This window comes from Capra hircus, chromosome 26 (assembly GCF_001704415.2).
Source record: "Capra hircus breed San Clemente chromosome 26, ASM170441v1, whole genome shotgun sequence".
Lineage (NCBI taxonomy): Eukaryota > Metazoa > Chordata > Mammalia > Artiodactyla > Bovidae > Capra > Capra hircus.
The window spans coordinates 23,927,950-23,944,397 of record NC_030833.1 but is presented as its reverse complement, the minus strand read 5'-3'; the positions used below and the strand labels follow the sequence as shown (position 1 = coordinate 23,944,397).

At 43.0% G+C, this 16,448-nt stretch overlaps 1 protein-coding gene across 3 annotated transcripts in view; it reads right to left on the bottom strand.

Annotated features, from left to right (window-relative positions):
- SORCS1 (sortilin related VPS10 domain containing receptor 1) overlaps positions 1-16,015 on the bottom strand; it is a 580,301-nt gene extending 564,286 nt beyond the window's left edge. For all 3 annotated transcript variants that reach the window (XM_013975206.2, XM_018041707.1, XM_018041708.1), the window contains exon 1: positions 15,253-16,015. In XM_013975206.2, coding sequence (XP_013830660.2) covers positions 15,253-15,810 — 558 coding nt within the window. In that variant the 5' untranslated portion in view covers positions 15,811-16,015. The remainder of the gene's footprint in view (positions 1-15,252) is intronic.

The following is a 16,448-nucleotide window of genomic DNA, read 5'->3' as shown; positions in this document are numbered from 1 at the left end:
TCTTTGAAAGTAATGGATAAATTTTCAGGAGGCAATATCCAAGTAAGGACTTAAAACATGAAATAAATTTAACTGGGCATGAAGTAGTATGAGCAAAGGGACGAGAAGTGAGAATGAAAGGTCCATGTTGGGACTGGGAATTTCCAATGTGGAGAAGGCAATGGCACCGCACTCCAGTACTCTTGCCTGGAAAATCCCATGGACGGAGGAGACTGGCAGGCTGCAGTCCATGCGGTCGCGAAGAGTCGGACATGACTGAGCGACTTCACTGTCACTTTTTACTTTCATGCATTGGAGAAGGAAATGGCAACCCGCTCCAGTATTCTTGCCTGGAGAATCCCATGGACGGAGGAGCCTGGTGGGCTACAGCCCACGGGGTCGCAAAGAGTCTGACATGACTGAGTGATTTCACTTTCTTTCACTTTCCCTTTCAATGAGCTATACAGTCTCTGTCACAACTACTCAACTTTATCAGTTTTGAGTGAAAGTAGTTGTAGACAATAAATTATCATATTCCAATAAAACTTTGTATCAAAAAATTTAAAGTGTCACAATATATCACTCTTTTTTTAAAAAATTTTCTTAGTCATTTAAAAGTACAAAAAATTCTTAGCTTATGGGTTATATGCAAACAGTGATAGGACATTTTAGGCCCATGGGGTATAGTTTGTCAACTCTTGCCTTAAGTAAACTACTGCAAACCCCACCTACAAAAGAAAGATAAGTTAATTTTTAAATGGGAAATCATTGCTGCTTCTTTACAGATATTTTCAAGACCAACATTTAGGCTGAATATGAGGTACTCAGGTACTTTCTAAAGGTGGTGAGCTTTTAAGGCAAATATAATGTTTCCTTCTTTTTCCCTAAGGCTTTAAGTTAAATGAATATCAAGGAGAGTTTCATACATGAAATTAAACAAACAGATGACTAGAAGAGAGCCTGTCTTAGTCTGTTCAGACCTGTGAGAAAATACCATAGGTTAAGTGATTTATAAAGGACAGACGTTCCTTTCTGTGGTTCTGTAGTCTAGGAAGCCTAAGATCAAAATGTCATAAGATCCAGTCTCTGGTGAGGGCCCCCTTCCTAGTGCATAGATGGTGCCTTCCTGCTGTGTCCTCACGTGACAGAGAGGACAAAGGGGCATCGTAGGTCACCTTTATAAGGGTACTAGTGGCTTCTCTGGTGGCTCAGATGGTAAAGAATCCATCTGCAATGTGGGAGGCCTGGGTTTGATCCCTGGGGTGGGAAGATCCCCCGGAGGACGACATAGCAACCCACTCCAGTATTCTTGCCCGGAGAATCCCCATGGACAGAGGAACCTGGAGGGCTACAGTCCATGTGGTTGCAAAGATTCAGACATGACTGAGCAATTAAGGATATTTACATATACTGAATGTCATTCATAAGGGCTCCATCTTCATAATATAATTACCTTTTGAAAACTTTGTCTCCTAACACCATCATTGTGGAGTTAGGTTTCAACATACAAGTATTCAGATCATAGCAGATTTTATCCTACTCTTAGGGATAGTCATTCATATATCTAAGGACATATTTGCTATCAGCTGAAAAAATCATTCCCGAGTCACTTCTCTGTCAAAATGATAAAATTCCTGAGTCATTTAATCTACTATAGTAGCACAAAATGTTAGTAAAAAATTCCTAAATCATGAAACCTCAGAGGCAGATCTGGACATTGTAACATCATCTCAAGCCATAGTCTGTTTGAAAGTTATATCCACGGAAAGGGCAGAACTCAAAGTCCAGGGAAGTGTCTTTCTAGCACTAATGAAGTGGTGATCTGGTTCTAAGGACACATGCTCCCTCAACTCTAGCCATGCCTTTCCTCACCAGCTACCCTCTTATGTTCTTTTTTATCTTATTTCTTCTTTGTGACAAGAAGGAGGTAAAGGGAACAATCAGTGAAAAGCCAAATCTATTCTTTAGAAATTTTCTGTCTTTACTTTGTGTGTGTCCTCTTTGCAAGGCATAACCACTTAAGCCTGGATGACCCTGATGTGGAATAGCCCACTGCTTTCTCTTGCTGCCTTGAATAATCACACTGCAATCCTAAGTGGTGACCATCCAACTCATTCTGAATGAGTTCCACATATTGACTAGAGAAGTGAGATCAAGAAAATGACATAAACACTCACTTTGAACTTAAAACATACAGAATGACCAAGGAAAAATCCCTTGAGTGTTTATTTAATCAAATTCTACTGTGACTAGAGAAGACAGAAATCATTTAAAATTGTGCATCTTCGTGTGCGCATAGGCGAGCACTCATGCAGTGAAAGGATTCAGGTGAATAACTTCACCCTTTGGAAAAATCAGATTCCTTCGGCCTGTTTGAGACCAAGTACATAGGAGGACATTTCAAACTGGGGTGTCTAACCTGATACCAAAATATACTGTGAATTTGATTCCAAATACCTTGGGCACTTAGATGATAAAGGAGGAAAGTACCATTCTAACCACAGCTTGTTGATTCAAGATCTGGAGAGTTTAAAATGGGTAGGCGTGGCCTTACCTCTTGCCCAGCCCTATTCTGCAAACTCTTAACCTTGCATAAAGACCTGGCTCGAATGTCATTTCCTCAAGCCTTGCCTCCCATCCTCAGAAAAAAGTTAATTGTCCCCAACTCATCTTCGCTCCCATAGCACTTTGCACTAAACTCTTATAGCTATTATGCACTTACCACACTAAATTGCTATTTATCTGCTTATGTGTCTGTCTATTTCCACAAGAATATGCACCCTCAAGGGTAAAGATCAGGCCTTATTTATCTTGTATTCCCAGCACTCAGTAGTGTGCTGACATGTCAACCACTTAAAACATGTCTTAGGATTTTATTATTAAAGAAATGCATGCCCATGTTAAAAACTCAAAATAGCATGGACTAGTATAGAAGAAAAGGTTAGAAGCTGCCTTCTATCATCCAGACCCATCGGTCCTATTCCCCAATGGGATCTAAGAGGTTTTTCAAAATACATAAACACTACATGCACCTCTTCCACTGCACACCCCACTCACCAGCATATTTGCCTCTAAAAGCTGTCCAGCATGCAAGATGGGCCGCTGCTAGGTGTGACCTGGCTGGGTGTGAAAACCTCCAGAGCGAAGGCCAGGGACGTGCTGTCACTATAGCGGGAAATATACAGCCAGAAGAGGTAGAAATTAGTTCTACATTATGAATTGATAACAAGTTCCCTCTACTCAGGGCTTCCCTGGTGGCTCAGATGGTAAAGAAACTGCCTGCAATGCAGGAGACCCAGATTTGATCCCTGGGTCAGGAAGATCCGCTGGAGAGGGACATGGCAACCTACTCCAGTCTTCTTGCCTGGAGAATTCCATGAACAGAGGAGCCTGATGGGCTACCATCCATGGTGTCATAAAGAGTTGGATGCGGCTGAGAAACTTTCAGTTTCACTACTTTTCTCTCTACTCGCTGACATTTTTCTTCTCTTGTTTTGAACTCTAACTCTGACTTACTCTGTCTCTACGCCTTGGTTACAAGTCTGTCTTTGTCTCTCTGTTTTCCTTTCTCAATCCACAGCATCACTTGCTCCTTGCACCTCATCTTCTGTTTATAATCCTCTTTTTCAGCCCACTTTCCCTGTCTATGTCTTGCTCTCTGTCTTTCTCTGCCTCTATCATGGTCTCGTACTGTCTCGTCCTCTCCCTTATTCCTTCTCTTTTTCCATCTCACTGTTTCCATTGCTTCTCAATCTCTTCCTCTTGGTTTCTTTGTTCTTTTTCCCCATTCTGGAGATCTCTGTCCATTCATCTCTCACAATCAGCAAACATTCTCACTGTGGCCATACAGCAGCATCTAGTAATTCACTTTTAAGAGTGGAAACTTAAAGACACTAGGGCTGTGAATGCACAGAGATGCCCACAACTATGATGCATGTGCTAATATAAACATATATGATAGAGAGATGGAGCCCAAGATCAAGAAAGAGACTGAGATGCAAAGTAAAAGGCATGCTTCTTTACTGGAGACAAGAAGCTACTCGAATTTCCCGGAGGTATAGTCAGGCAGGTGAAGTTACCTCCAGATCTCTCTGTCTGGAATCTACAAAGAGGACGATATGCAAAAGGTCCTGAAGCCCCTGCTGCTGCACAACTAGAAGAGAGTTGTGGAGTGGTCCTGCATCTTTGAACAACAACAACAACAACAAAAAACCCGGGCACCAGCTCCTTTCCAACAATAGTGACTGGAAGCAAATCAGGCAACTTGGACATGGGCTCTTTGTCTAGTTCAGTTCGCCTGGAATGCAATCCTGATGAGGCCAAGTTCATAAACTTGCTTGTTCTCCTCTGTTTTGTTTCTTGTTCTTTTTCTCATTTCTCAAATAACCTTTAGAAATAACCAAGCGATGCACGTTTATGGGAAAACAATAAAACCAAAACCGTGGGCAAACAAAATCAGCTACAATGCTAGCATTCATAATCGTAGGCAAGCATTTTGAACCATACCTTCCCTCTATTTCTATTACACAAGTGAAATTTTATATAATATTTTGCAAAGTATTGAGCCACTTCTAAGTGTATTTCTAGGGTCTTGGGATATATAAGAGAACAACACAGTCATTTAAAAAACAAGAAATGCTTTGTGGGGCTTACATCTGTTGTTGTTGTTTAGTCACTAAGTTGTGTCTGACTCTTTTGCAACCCCGTGGACTGTAGCCCAGCAGTCTCCTCTGCCCGTGGGATTTCTCAGGCAAGAATGCTGGAGTGGGTTGCCATTTCCTCCTCCAGGGGATCTTCCCAAACCAAGGGCTGAACCTGCATTTCCTGCAATGGCAGGAGGATGCTTTACTACTGAGTCCCCTGTGAAGCACTTACATCTGTACTATTTTTAAATTTTATTTTTACATATTCTTTTATTTCCCCTTTCTTATATTTTGTGGAAGGTTTCCATATATATATATATATATATATATATATATATATACACACATATACATATATATATATGAGACACATAAGCAATCTTTTAATGGCTGAATATTCCACAACACTCATATGGTCATGAGTTGTCTCTTCTAGGTGAAAGCCAGTTTTTCCCAGGGAAATATCAAACAAAACAGTAAATATTTAGTAAGCTAGTTGTGATGTCGTGATTCATAATGAAACTATATTATTTTGCTCAGTCCCATTTCTGACACAGAACTTCTAAAACTCCTGGATTTTCCTGTGATGAGATGTCAATGAGATGACTTTGGACCACAAGGAAGGGTGTAGGCTAATTGCCAAAATACTAACCATGTGATTAGAGGGTTGAGACTTTCAGTCCAACCCCCATGACCTCTGGGGAGGGGAAGGGGGCAGAAGTTTGAATCAATGCCCAGTGGCCAATGATTTAATTGCTCCTGTATAATGGAACTTCCATAAAAACTCAAGACAGGGTTCCAAGAGCTTCTGGGTTGGTGAATAGTTGGAGATCAAGAAGGGTGGTGCACTCAGCACATGAAGGCCCCACACCCTTCCCCCATGCCTTGTCCTGGGCATCTCTTCCATCTACTGTCCCTGAGTTATATTCATTTATGATAAACTGGTGAGCTAGTAAGTGAAAAGCTTCTCTGAGTTCTGTGAGCCACTCGAGCAAATTAAACAAACACAAAGAGGAAGCTGTTGAAGCCTCCCATCTATAACCTGTCAGCCAGAAGTGCAGGTGGTCACCTGCACTTGGGGCTGACTTTGGAAGTGGGGAGTGTGGGGCATGGTCTTGTGGGACTGAGTCCTTAACCTGAAATTTGATGTGACCTCTGGGTAGACAGTGTCAGAATTAAAGCACTGGACATGCAGCTGGTGTCAGAGTTTATTGGTGTATAAACTACCAACCTGCCACTCACACACTGGAAACTTGGTCCAGAACCCTACAATGACTATCGTGTGCAAATAGTTATAGATGATGAAAGGCATGACAAAAAGAGCAGACGAGAGTCCTGGCATCATTATAAGAAAATGGAACCGGAATGAAAAAAAAAAAAAAAACCATAAATGGAGAAACAGAAGCAATGAGCAACATATTACAAACATCTCTTAGTAAGTCATACTCAAGCATTGTTAGTAATAGTACTAATACTAACAAAATAATGATGATAACAACAATAATAATAGGTAACCTTTATTGATTTCTTACTATACGGCAGATGCCACTTTTAGCATTTTTCTATCTGTTGTCTCTTTTAACCATCAGAAAACCATAGAGAAAGTACACCAGTATTACTCCTTTTAAACTCATGAGGCAAATAAGACACAAAGTTACAAAGCTAACCACCAGAGTTCAGGTATCTAGGAACAGGAATTCAAACCAATCCTTAAATGTTATATTTACAACAATACACTCTTTTAGCCACTTGTTTTGCCCAAGGACATACGGACATCCAGGAAAGATAACTGCATAGGATATACTCAGTGTCAGAAACATCACCATCTGCATAAAGGCACCGCCTTTCTCTGCCTGCGGCACCTGTGCTGTGCCATTTTATCTCTCCCTTTCTCTTACAGAGCCTTCCACCAGGCTCTCACCACTGGGGACTAATTTTCATTGAGCAGGTGATTCAAGTGTTGGGCTTCAGCTCTGCTTGCAGAGAAGTGAAGCATACTGACCTAAGACGGTGCAGACAACGGAAGGGGTTCATAGACCCCAAAACTCACACACAAATTTTAGGGAAATTATTTTCAAACTTCAGTGTTCCTAAGGGCACTGAGAAATCTATGTTGAGAAAGATAGATTCCCAGCCCCCACCAGCAGGTTCAAGAGCAGGTCCCAAAAAGATGAATTGAAAAACGCTGCCCTAGGTGCCGAAGGAGGGATCCCACGGCCGCTCAGTTAAGAAACCCTCTGTCAGTTCAGCAAAATGCAAGGCAGGGTAAACAAGGCTGCAGATAGGTTTCTAAGCAAAGTGACAACCGTGCCTAAAATAGCTTTTTCTCCCCTTTAATGATTCTAATCAAGAGTGCGTTTTGGAATGTGTAGAGGTAAGGCAAGACCTTTTGCTTTTCACCTCCCTCTACAGGCTCTGGAGCAGGATCCACAGCCCGCAGTTTCGTGCCTCAGTAGCCTCTTGCAATTCTGATTAGGGGAAGACCACTGCAGGCATCAATTCACTGGCTTCAGGGCACAACATGATTAGTTGGTTGTCTGAAAATCTGTTTCTTATTAGCACCTCCCTTAAAGACTGTTCAAGTTGTCCACACTGTCACTCGTGGGTCATCAGCCATCAGGGAGAAACCAATCAGCATATCCACACATCCTCCCAGATAACACATATTAATAACCCCAGACAAGCCACTTCTGGGGACAGGATGAGTGGAGGGGAGGGCTTTGATCAAGCTCCAACATGGAGCAACTTATTTCCAAGTAAAGTATATCAGGTCAGAGACCTCAGATTGGGGTGACATCAAAGGAAGTACCCCAAAGAGGGGCACTCTTGCCAAGAGTTCTCCCACAGTTCTCTGCTCTGACTTATGGCATTATCTCTAAAAGAAACTCAGAGGTAAACCCTGATGAAGGGACAGCATGATCAAACAGAAAAGGTTCTGGAGCCAGAAAGGGCAAAAATAAAATTCTATCACTGCCACCAACTTCAAGCTGGGTGAACTCAGGCCAAATCATTAAGCCTTGACTTCCTCAGCTTTAGACAAGGATAATGATATCTAGTGTGTAAGACTGGTGTGAGGATGAAGTGAAATAACATGGTGATGCTCCAGAATGTACTTCCAGGGAATCTGGTCACTAAATTGGTGGTTATTTATGTTATTATTGTTAAGAGCGATTTCTGTTATAATCAATATAGCTTATCTGGCTGCAGAGAGTCTCCCTAGAATGTGGCAAAGTCTCCTCTGCTCCCTTCTCCCACCTCAACCTCATCCCCACACCCAAAAGTTCGAAGAAGTAGAAAAGGCAATAGCTGGTAACTCTATTATAATCCTTGAGCAAATTAAATCCACTGGAGTCAACAAGGCATCCCTTCAGTTTGACTACTGCTGCTCCCCAAAGTTGAAGCTCTAGATTCCTTTGACCAAGACCATACGTAGTATTATTTTCAACTAGATTTCATAGGCATAAGGCAATTAAAGAGGGGGAAGAGATGGCTCTCCCCCTTTTCTCTGCAAGTGCCTGCTGCAATAAGCCCAGCAATAAGTAATCTCATCTCTGAAGATCATTAGCACTGGAACACACACGGTAGACCGTTATTGCTGGAGGTTATTGCTGGAGACCTTACTTGCAAAAAAGTCCCATCATCTTCCTCTAGGGTCCCTTTTAAAAGACTTAAACAATGCCAAGAGCATGACTTTTGACCAGGCCACTTGCTCTGAAGCTCAGGCCAAATAACTCAAATAGCTGAGCCTAGAACTCAGGAGCTCCATGGCCAATTCATACTTCACCCCTGGATGGCAACCACTGCAGACACAGGTGCGTGGGCTTGAGGCAAGCTGTGAAGCCAGGATGCAGCTGCGTCCTAACTCCTGGCTGTGGAAAGCCAGTGGTGTTCCAAGCTGAGAATCAGTCGTGCTATGCGACAAAACATTTTTGACCTTCCCCTTCCACTAACAGACCCGCTTAATACCAACACCCTGCTTTTCCTCTTTGAGAAATGCGGATGATATTTGTCTTTTCTATCTCCTAGGACTGTTGCAAGAATGAAAAGTGAAGTCATCGAAGGAATGTTCCCATCTTTGAAAACTGAGGCATTTTGCAAAGGAAAAGGGCTATCACCAATCTAAAGCGGTATAACAACATTCAGGAGTGCTATAGAAATAGACACAATATCTTTCATACACATGCAAAATTTCATGTAGGAGTTCCTGCAGAGCATTGACGTCTTTTTTTCCCCCTACCTACATTTTAGAATAGGCTCTCTTTTTCCTTGTAAACCGTGCACAGTAAGAGTCCAGCTTTGTTTCTCGACAACCATGTGACTGTTCCATCCATCCCGTAGGAGCGGAATGCGCACTCCTCCTCGGGAGTCACCACTGCCCTTTCATGGAGCCTGGTTCCACCTCACACTGACCACACCGATTCTCTGCCATCCCTTTGGCCACTTCAGGGATACTGTTTGGCTAGTTTCCCCTCTAGGACACACAGGTGCATTCACCAACTTTTCCAGCCAGAGGTATACAACAGTAATTGAGACATACACAAAGACAGGACAAATATTTTACATACATTTAGTTAACAGAAGCTGTCAGGAAGCCAAATTAATTTATCTTCCTGGCATCCCAGCCAGTGATATTTCTAATCAAGAACTTAAAACAAACAAACAAAAGTCTGTTGGTGAAAGCTGCGTGTGAAAAATGTCAGAGTAAAAATGAAACAATGATGAATCCAGCTGATATTTAATGTGCAAATAAGGGCAGTTATACCCTCAAGTGACCATACAGGTTTTTATTAATATTTTCTATTTGGGCTTGGAATACAGCCAAACTCACTAGAAGATGAGTGTGTATATGCTTAAATCATATTTTTGAAACTATTTCTAAGATTAAAATCGTAAATATAGTTTACATTTAACGTAGGTTAATTTCCTTGATATAAATAGGAATTTTTACATCTCCACTCTCAAATTTGCTCATGCCATCCGTTCAGCTCAAAATATTCCTTGTAATAATATCCGTCTTTTAATTAAAATTTTCTCTGTGTTTTAAGGTTTGGCTGAAGCACCTACTTTGCAATAAAGTTTGGACACCCGAGACAAAAGATGCCTGCCTAACCTGTCTATGAATTCCTATAGCATCTGACACCCCAGAGGACACTTACCTTCTGCTGCTTCTTCAGGGCATTCTTTGGGTAGCAGACTGAAAGCTCTTTGAGGGCAGGTATCATTTTTTCTCATCCTTTTGCATCAATCCACATATGTTCCTACTACCAGTGCCTGACAAATATTAGGATTCAATGCATATTCATACAATTAAAAGTAAATATGATACTTTGTATAATTTGTGTAAGCTTCTTACCTTAATGCTGCCATATGACAAGCCCACCTCAAATATGAGCAACTGCTATTCTCTGAAATAAATAAGAAAACTTCATCAACTTCTCTACCCTAGCTTAGGAGTTTCTGGTATCCTTCTTTAAAAGGATGTGGACATAATTTTCAAAGTCAACACTAATGTCAATTTACTCTAAAAAAAATCCCATTAAAACATCTTAAGGGATCTTTACTTTCCAATTTCACAATAGGTTGCAATTTTTTTGTTCAAAGATACTGGTGGCTCAGATGGTAAAGAATCCACCTGCAATGCAGGAGACCCAGATTTGATCCCTGGGTCAGCAAGATCCCCTGGAGAAGGGAATGGCTACCCACTCCAGTATTCTTCCTGGAGAATTCCATGGACAGAGGAGCCTGGCATGCTACAATGCATGGCTTGCAAAGAGTCGGACACAGCTGCGTGACTAACACTTTTACTTTCACCAAGGGTCTTAACCTGAAGATATGATTTAATAAACCTAGTAGACTATATTTTGCTGCAAATCTACATTGAAATGAATGCCTGCTTGGGTCTCAAATGCCTTAATTTCCTATTAAAGATATGCATATAAACCACAGAAAGGAAGAATCTTGTGAAATGAAAGGCTTGCTCATTCATAGGTCAAGAGTATAGGTCAGTGCGTCATTTCTGAATCTTGAATACTCCCAGCGCACTTTATTTGGATGTAGAAGGTGCAAAATACCTACAGGTTGACAAACTGTTTAAACTGGATTACAGTCTGTAAGGGATTTCAGTGATGTTATGGTATATTCATGTCATTTTACAGAGGATAAAATTGAGGCTACAAAAGTTTGCTAGACTATCAGGACATGTCTAACTTTTGTATATAGCCAAGACTATAACCCAGGAGTCTTAATTACCAGGAGAGATGTATTTCTGCTACACAAAATAAGAAATACCATTTATTGAGCACTTGCTATGTACTGCCTCTTTGTATAAGTGATATCAAACCTTCAGAAGAAAAAAAAAAAGAGATGCACCCTCCCCATATTATAGTTGAGAAAACAGAAGCTGAAAGAATTTAAGGATCTTGCTCAAAGCAGCATGCTGGGTAACTGGACAGCTAACATTCAAACTCAACTCTGCTTCCAAACTCATTGCCTTCCATGTCACACCACATTAACACTCATTAACAGCATAAAGCACTGATGAGAGAAAAAGGTCTTATGTGGCTTGCTAGAGAAATCTAAAATCCTTTATTATTTCACTCTAGAAAAAGTTTAAAAAATTACATCAAAGTACATAGTCAAATGAAGTATTCATAGGCAACCTCTCTATAAAATCAGATTTGTAATTAACTTAGAAAAGGAATCTATTCCTGAAGAACACCAGATCTGAAAGCTGAATGATGGCACATTACCTCGTGCTCAATGAATCACCAGGTGCAGATCCCATGTCTCAGTAAAGATGAAGATGTGGGCGGATAAGAGAACAGCCAAATCACTACTTTAAGGTAAAGAATGCAATGTGACAGGCACATGTTATACAGTCCTTGCTTTCCTACAAAGAGATGGAGTTTCCAGCTAAGACTATGCCTTCCTCCACCATCATGTGAAATCTGTCCCAGACAGGAGTCTTTAAAATACAGATCTTCAAGGGTTTGGGTTTTTCTACCCCACCTTAACATCTCTAAGACAAGTCATTCTGTGGGGTTTTGAAGTCAGATCACCCTGGGGGTCGGTGTCTGTTTTGCCCCTGAACTGTTATATCTTGGCAAATCATTTAACTTTCTGAAGCCTCAGTTTCCTCATTAATGCAATGGAGATAATAACACCTACTCATAAAATTTTTGTGAAAATTAAATGAAATGATGAATGTCAGGCATCTACCCCAAAACCTGCCTCAAATTGGGACTCAGTTTATTCACTAAGGATGGATAGTAAATGTCAAGTCCCAGAACAACAAAAGGCAAAAAAGTACATAAAAACCAACCAGATCATCATTCACTATGATAAATTCAGTATTAAAAATATCATAATAGCAAAATATGTCAAGTAAAAGCCTCTATTAAAGAATCTTGTAACACTATTTTTAGTGAGAAAGGGACAAGAGATTGAACTGAAATATTCAAATTGACTCCAGCATGAAAATACGAAAAAGAGATATTAACACTTGACACCTGCCTCAGGGATATTATAAGGATTAATGAGTATAGAACTTTGAAATTCCTTGGACATAAAGAATAAACACTTCCCCATCATACATATGTATAGATAAATATATATTTTAACAAACTAAGAACTACTCTGTAAATTTAGATCAGGGCACAGCATGCCTTGGATGAGTAGGGTAGGAACAATATGTTCTTGCTTACGACACCAAGCTCATGACAAATGATTCATACCCAGCACCTTTCATGCCAAAAGATCCCCCCAGGTGTTCTACCAACTTCATCAACACTTTTCATCAAGCTAGACTGTAGCACAGAGGAATCACATCACACCCACAGATGAAGCAAAACAGTCATATCTTTACCCAACTGCACAAGTCCAACAGAGGAGGGGGCAGGAAGGAGAAGGGAAAGAGTTGGGAGAAGGATCCAGAATTCTTCACAAGTTTGACAGGCAGCCTATAATTACCATACATTTACACCTTTAATGCAGGTGTTATTGTCATCAGAAGCCCTACTTAGCAAAGACTTTTAGCTAAAGGTGAGACAGGTTTAGAGGATGTGTATTGCCTCTGGCCCTGAATGGGTTGGGGTGGATCCATAAGGGATGGTAGTTAAAGGAGAAGAAAATGAGAGCCCCGCCCCCCTCAACTCACTGCTGTCCTTACAGTTAGGTTAGTGGATGTCTTGCTCTGGGGGAATGTGCAGAGCCATGAGATGAGAATTACAAAGACTACGCTACAGTCACAACGCCCTCTTAAGTATATCCTGGCACATAATTCTCAGTAATGAATCTGACAGGCATCCTCCCCTCTTGTTTTAGACATGAGGGAATCCACACTCAGGCAATCAGCTTAGCAGGATCAAACCAAAAAAATGCAGCATTAGAACTCGGGTCTCCACCCTGCTTTTCACATCACAAAGTTGCGCAGAAAAGTTTCTTTTCACCTTCCTTACTTCCAAAAATATTTTAAACTTTCTCTCTCCTAGGAATCTGGGATAGCTTTGTGGCAGATCCTGATCAAACACTGTTTCTCTTCCTCTGCTACCTATATATATACACTGAGAAAAAAACTGCAACAATTTGCATGTAAGTGGGCAGGGATGGAAGGTATGACCTTGTAGAATGAAGATTTAGGATAGATATCTCATTAGTTTACATGATTTCAATGCTCCAACTTTTAGCACTTTGATTATTTCCTGCATCATCTCCAATTTCTTTACATGTCACCCATCCAAGCCCTGACCCATAAGCCTGGCTGGGTTTATAAGCACCATTTAAAAAGGGCCAGCAGGGCTTGACAGCATTTCTTAAATGGAGTCTAAAATTTGCCAAAGATGTACTCTCCTTTTCTTGCTCTTTCCAAGATCTTTCAAGAGGTGAACTAAAGTAGAGGTCTAATGAGTGAGTGATATTTTACAGCTTGAATTACATTAAAAGCCAGAAATATTTTGAGTCCAAGGTCCTTTACTTCTTGATACAAGATCTAATATGTCTGATGTGTTTAAAATCTCGTCTTAAAGCTGAGGGCTTTGAGTTAATCACTTAAAACAGAGCAAAAGTTATTTCATCAGTTTAAGAAGATGCAAGTTCAAATTGGGGGATTAATTTTAGTGATTATGATATGAAAGATATGATAGTTAAGGTAAGGAATGAGGGCAAGCGTCTCCAGAACTTGAATGAAAAGAATGTCTCAATTATTTGATTAAACCAATCCTGGGCACCATAGCTTTGGTCATAAAGGCTAAACTGTAGGGAAAGCCATGCTGATATTCTCAGAGATATGATACAAAATATTATTTATCACAATTTGATTTAATACAATTTATATCTATGTACCCAAGGAATCCATAATGATAGGCTCTTATTTTTAAATGTTCACAACTCACATTAAAAAAGCTGACAATGAACACAATTTACTAAAGTGGCACTCCCCTGGGAAGGTTTCTGGCAATTACATCACAACTGAAAACATTTTGAAATGTACCAGGATGTGCAGCTTGTGCATAGTACAAATACGACAATCTCCGTAATCCAATAGAAGCTGAAACTTTGATTTTTCTTTTTCATTTTACCGTCCTTGGTTTCTATGTTCTTGTCTGCTTAAAAGCAACATGGAGAAGTTTCCATACTTTTAAGTCACCTACAGTTATTGCCACCAAAGCTCTTTCTTAACTATTTCAGCTCCTTGAAGTTTCTAGGTGCAGTTTAAGTTGGAATAGCTCCCTCAGATTCCAGACACTCAGGTTTTTCCAAAAATCTAAGACCTTCCCTGACTTGGCCACAGCTCATGGACTTGCAACCACGCTCCTCTCCCAAGTATCAGCCTCCTGGAAATCCAGCAATCCCTCTCCTTCTTTAATAAAGCAAGAGTGAAGTCTTTATTCGAGCTCTTCACTACAGGAGGTCAGGCAATGGAGGAGAACAGGGAGTTGTTGTCACAGAGATGTATCTGATCTTCCTGGGACCGATCAAGTCGGAGAACAACCACTCATTCACAGGCTGGAAAGCCCCAGCTCTTCAAACACACTGGCTGATGCTGTTAGAAGATGCTGGAGAGTTCCCATCCTGAAACTTGCGTCCACTTGGTCCCCAGAAACAGAACGCATTAAGGGCAGCTCATTATCCACTGAATTCCTCTTCCCTGCCAGCAAGAAGAGGTTAGGAGCTCTACACAAAAATAAAATTAAAAGGCAACAAATAGAGACTTAAAAAAAATCTTACTTGCTCTCAACCTTAAGTCTAGCAAGTAAAAGGAAAGTCACTTGAGGGAACAGGAGGCTGCCTGGAAATTTAACCCTTTCATTTCTGCATTCAGAATACTTTAACCCCCTCTGTTTGTCTGGTCTTGGCTCCGTCCTACTCCAATGAGACCAAAGAAACAGGAAAGAGAGACCTGCCTGCCCTGTAAGAAGCTTTGTCAGAGGTTTGGAGAGGGCTCCGGTGTTGCTGGGAAAGGGGTGGGAGGTAATCACCTAGTTGGTGGCATTTAACTCCTTGGGGAGAAGGGCAGGGAAGACTAGTTTGCAGCATCTTTCAAGTCCCCAAACCCCATTTCCCCAAATTCTCCATCAGATCACACAGTTGACTCCATCTTTCACCCTTTCGCCCTCAGTCCCATTTTACTCACGCTGCTGTTGTGGCCAGACCAGTGGACCATGGCTTGGTTGTGTGCTGAGTCGCCCGTCAGCGCGAAGGTGGTGCTGGTCAGTTTCAGCTCCTCCAGCCGGAAGCGAGTGGCTTTGTCCGGGTCCCGCTCCAAAGTCCCAGGCTCGTGCTGCCCTCTGTCCCTTGGCACTCCCCGAGGGCTTCTACTTGTCCCCTCTCCTCGCTCAGCCTTCTCTCGATCCTCTCCACTCCGTCTCTTCCGCCCAGAGCGTGGAGCAACCGCTACCGACGCCCCAGCGCCCGGCGCCCGCTCCAGGGACAGCGCTCTGTCTCCGGGGGCCACTGCGAACAGGGGGCGTCCGAGTTGGGGCAGGGGCGTAGCAGGAGCTCTGCCTCGCGGTCCCTGGTGAGGAAGCCCCGCTGGGGTCAGAGCCCAGCGTGGAGCCGCGCTGGGAAGCCGCGGGGGACAGCAGGAGCCGCCGCCGCTGGAGCCAGGGGCGCAGAGGACCAAGAGCCCCGCGCCCGCGAGGAGCGCGCTCAGCCCGGCTGGGGAGACGCCGCCGACGCCAACTTTTCCCATCGCGGGAGCAGAGAGGAGCGAAGGGGTCCCGGACCAGAGGCGGCCGTGCAGGGCTCTCAGCTGGCCGGCTGCGAGGGGCAGGCGCTCAGGACCCCAACTCCATCCAAGTTGGGCCGCGGTGGGGGCGGGCCGTGGCGGCGCGAGGCAGGTGGCGGCCGCTTGCCCGGGCTGGGTTGGTGCCGAGCACAGATTCGGACAGAGCGAGCCGCCGCCACGCGGGGGTGGAGCCGAACTGAAGTCGCGGGCGGAGCGGGGGCTGGAGAGCGACGCGGGAGGAAGGGTGGGCGCTGCCGGGGCTCCGAGCGCCGCGTCCCGCTCCCGAGCTGCGCTGCGCGCGGGTGGCTGCGGGGACTGGATGAGCCACCGACCCTCCCCTTGGGCTCGCCCGCGCCGCCGCCGCCCGCTCCTCGCCTCCGCGCGCTCTGCGCGCCAGCAGCCGCCTGGCTCTGCGCTGAGCCCGAGTGCCCCTCCCGTGGGGGCGGCCAGCGGAATGGTCACTGTGTTGGGGATTTCCTATTCCTGTTTTATTGTTTCTATCAGTCTCTGTGGCTGTTTCTTTCTTTTTTAAACCCCCCTCTCTGGTCATTTTCAGTTTGGAGAATAGGGATGAGTTGGCTTCTCCTCTTAGTCTCAGCGAG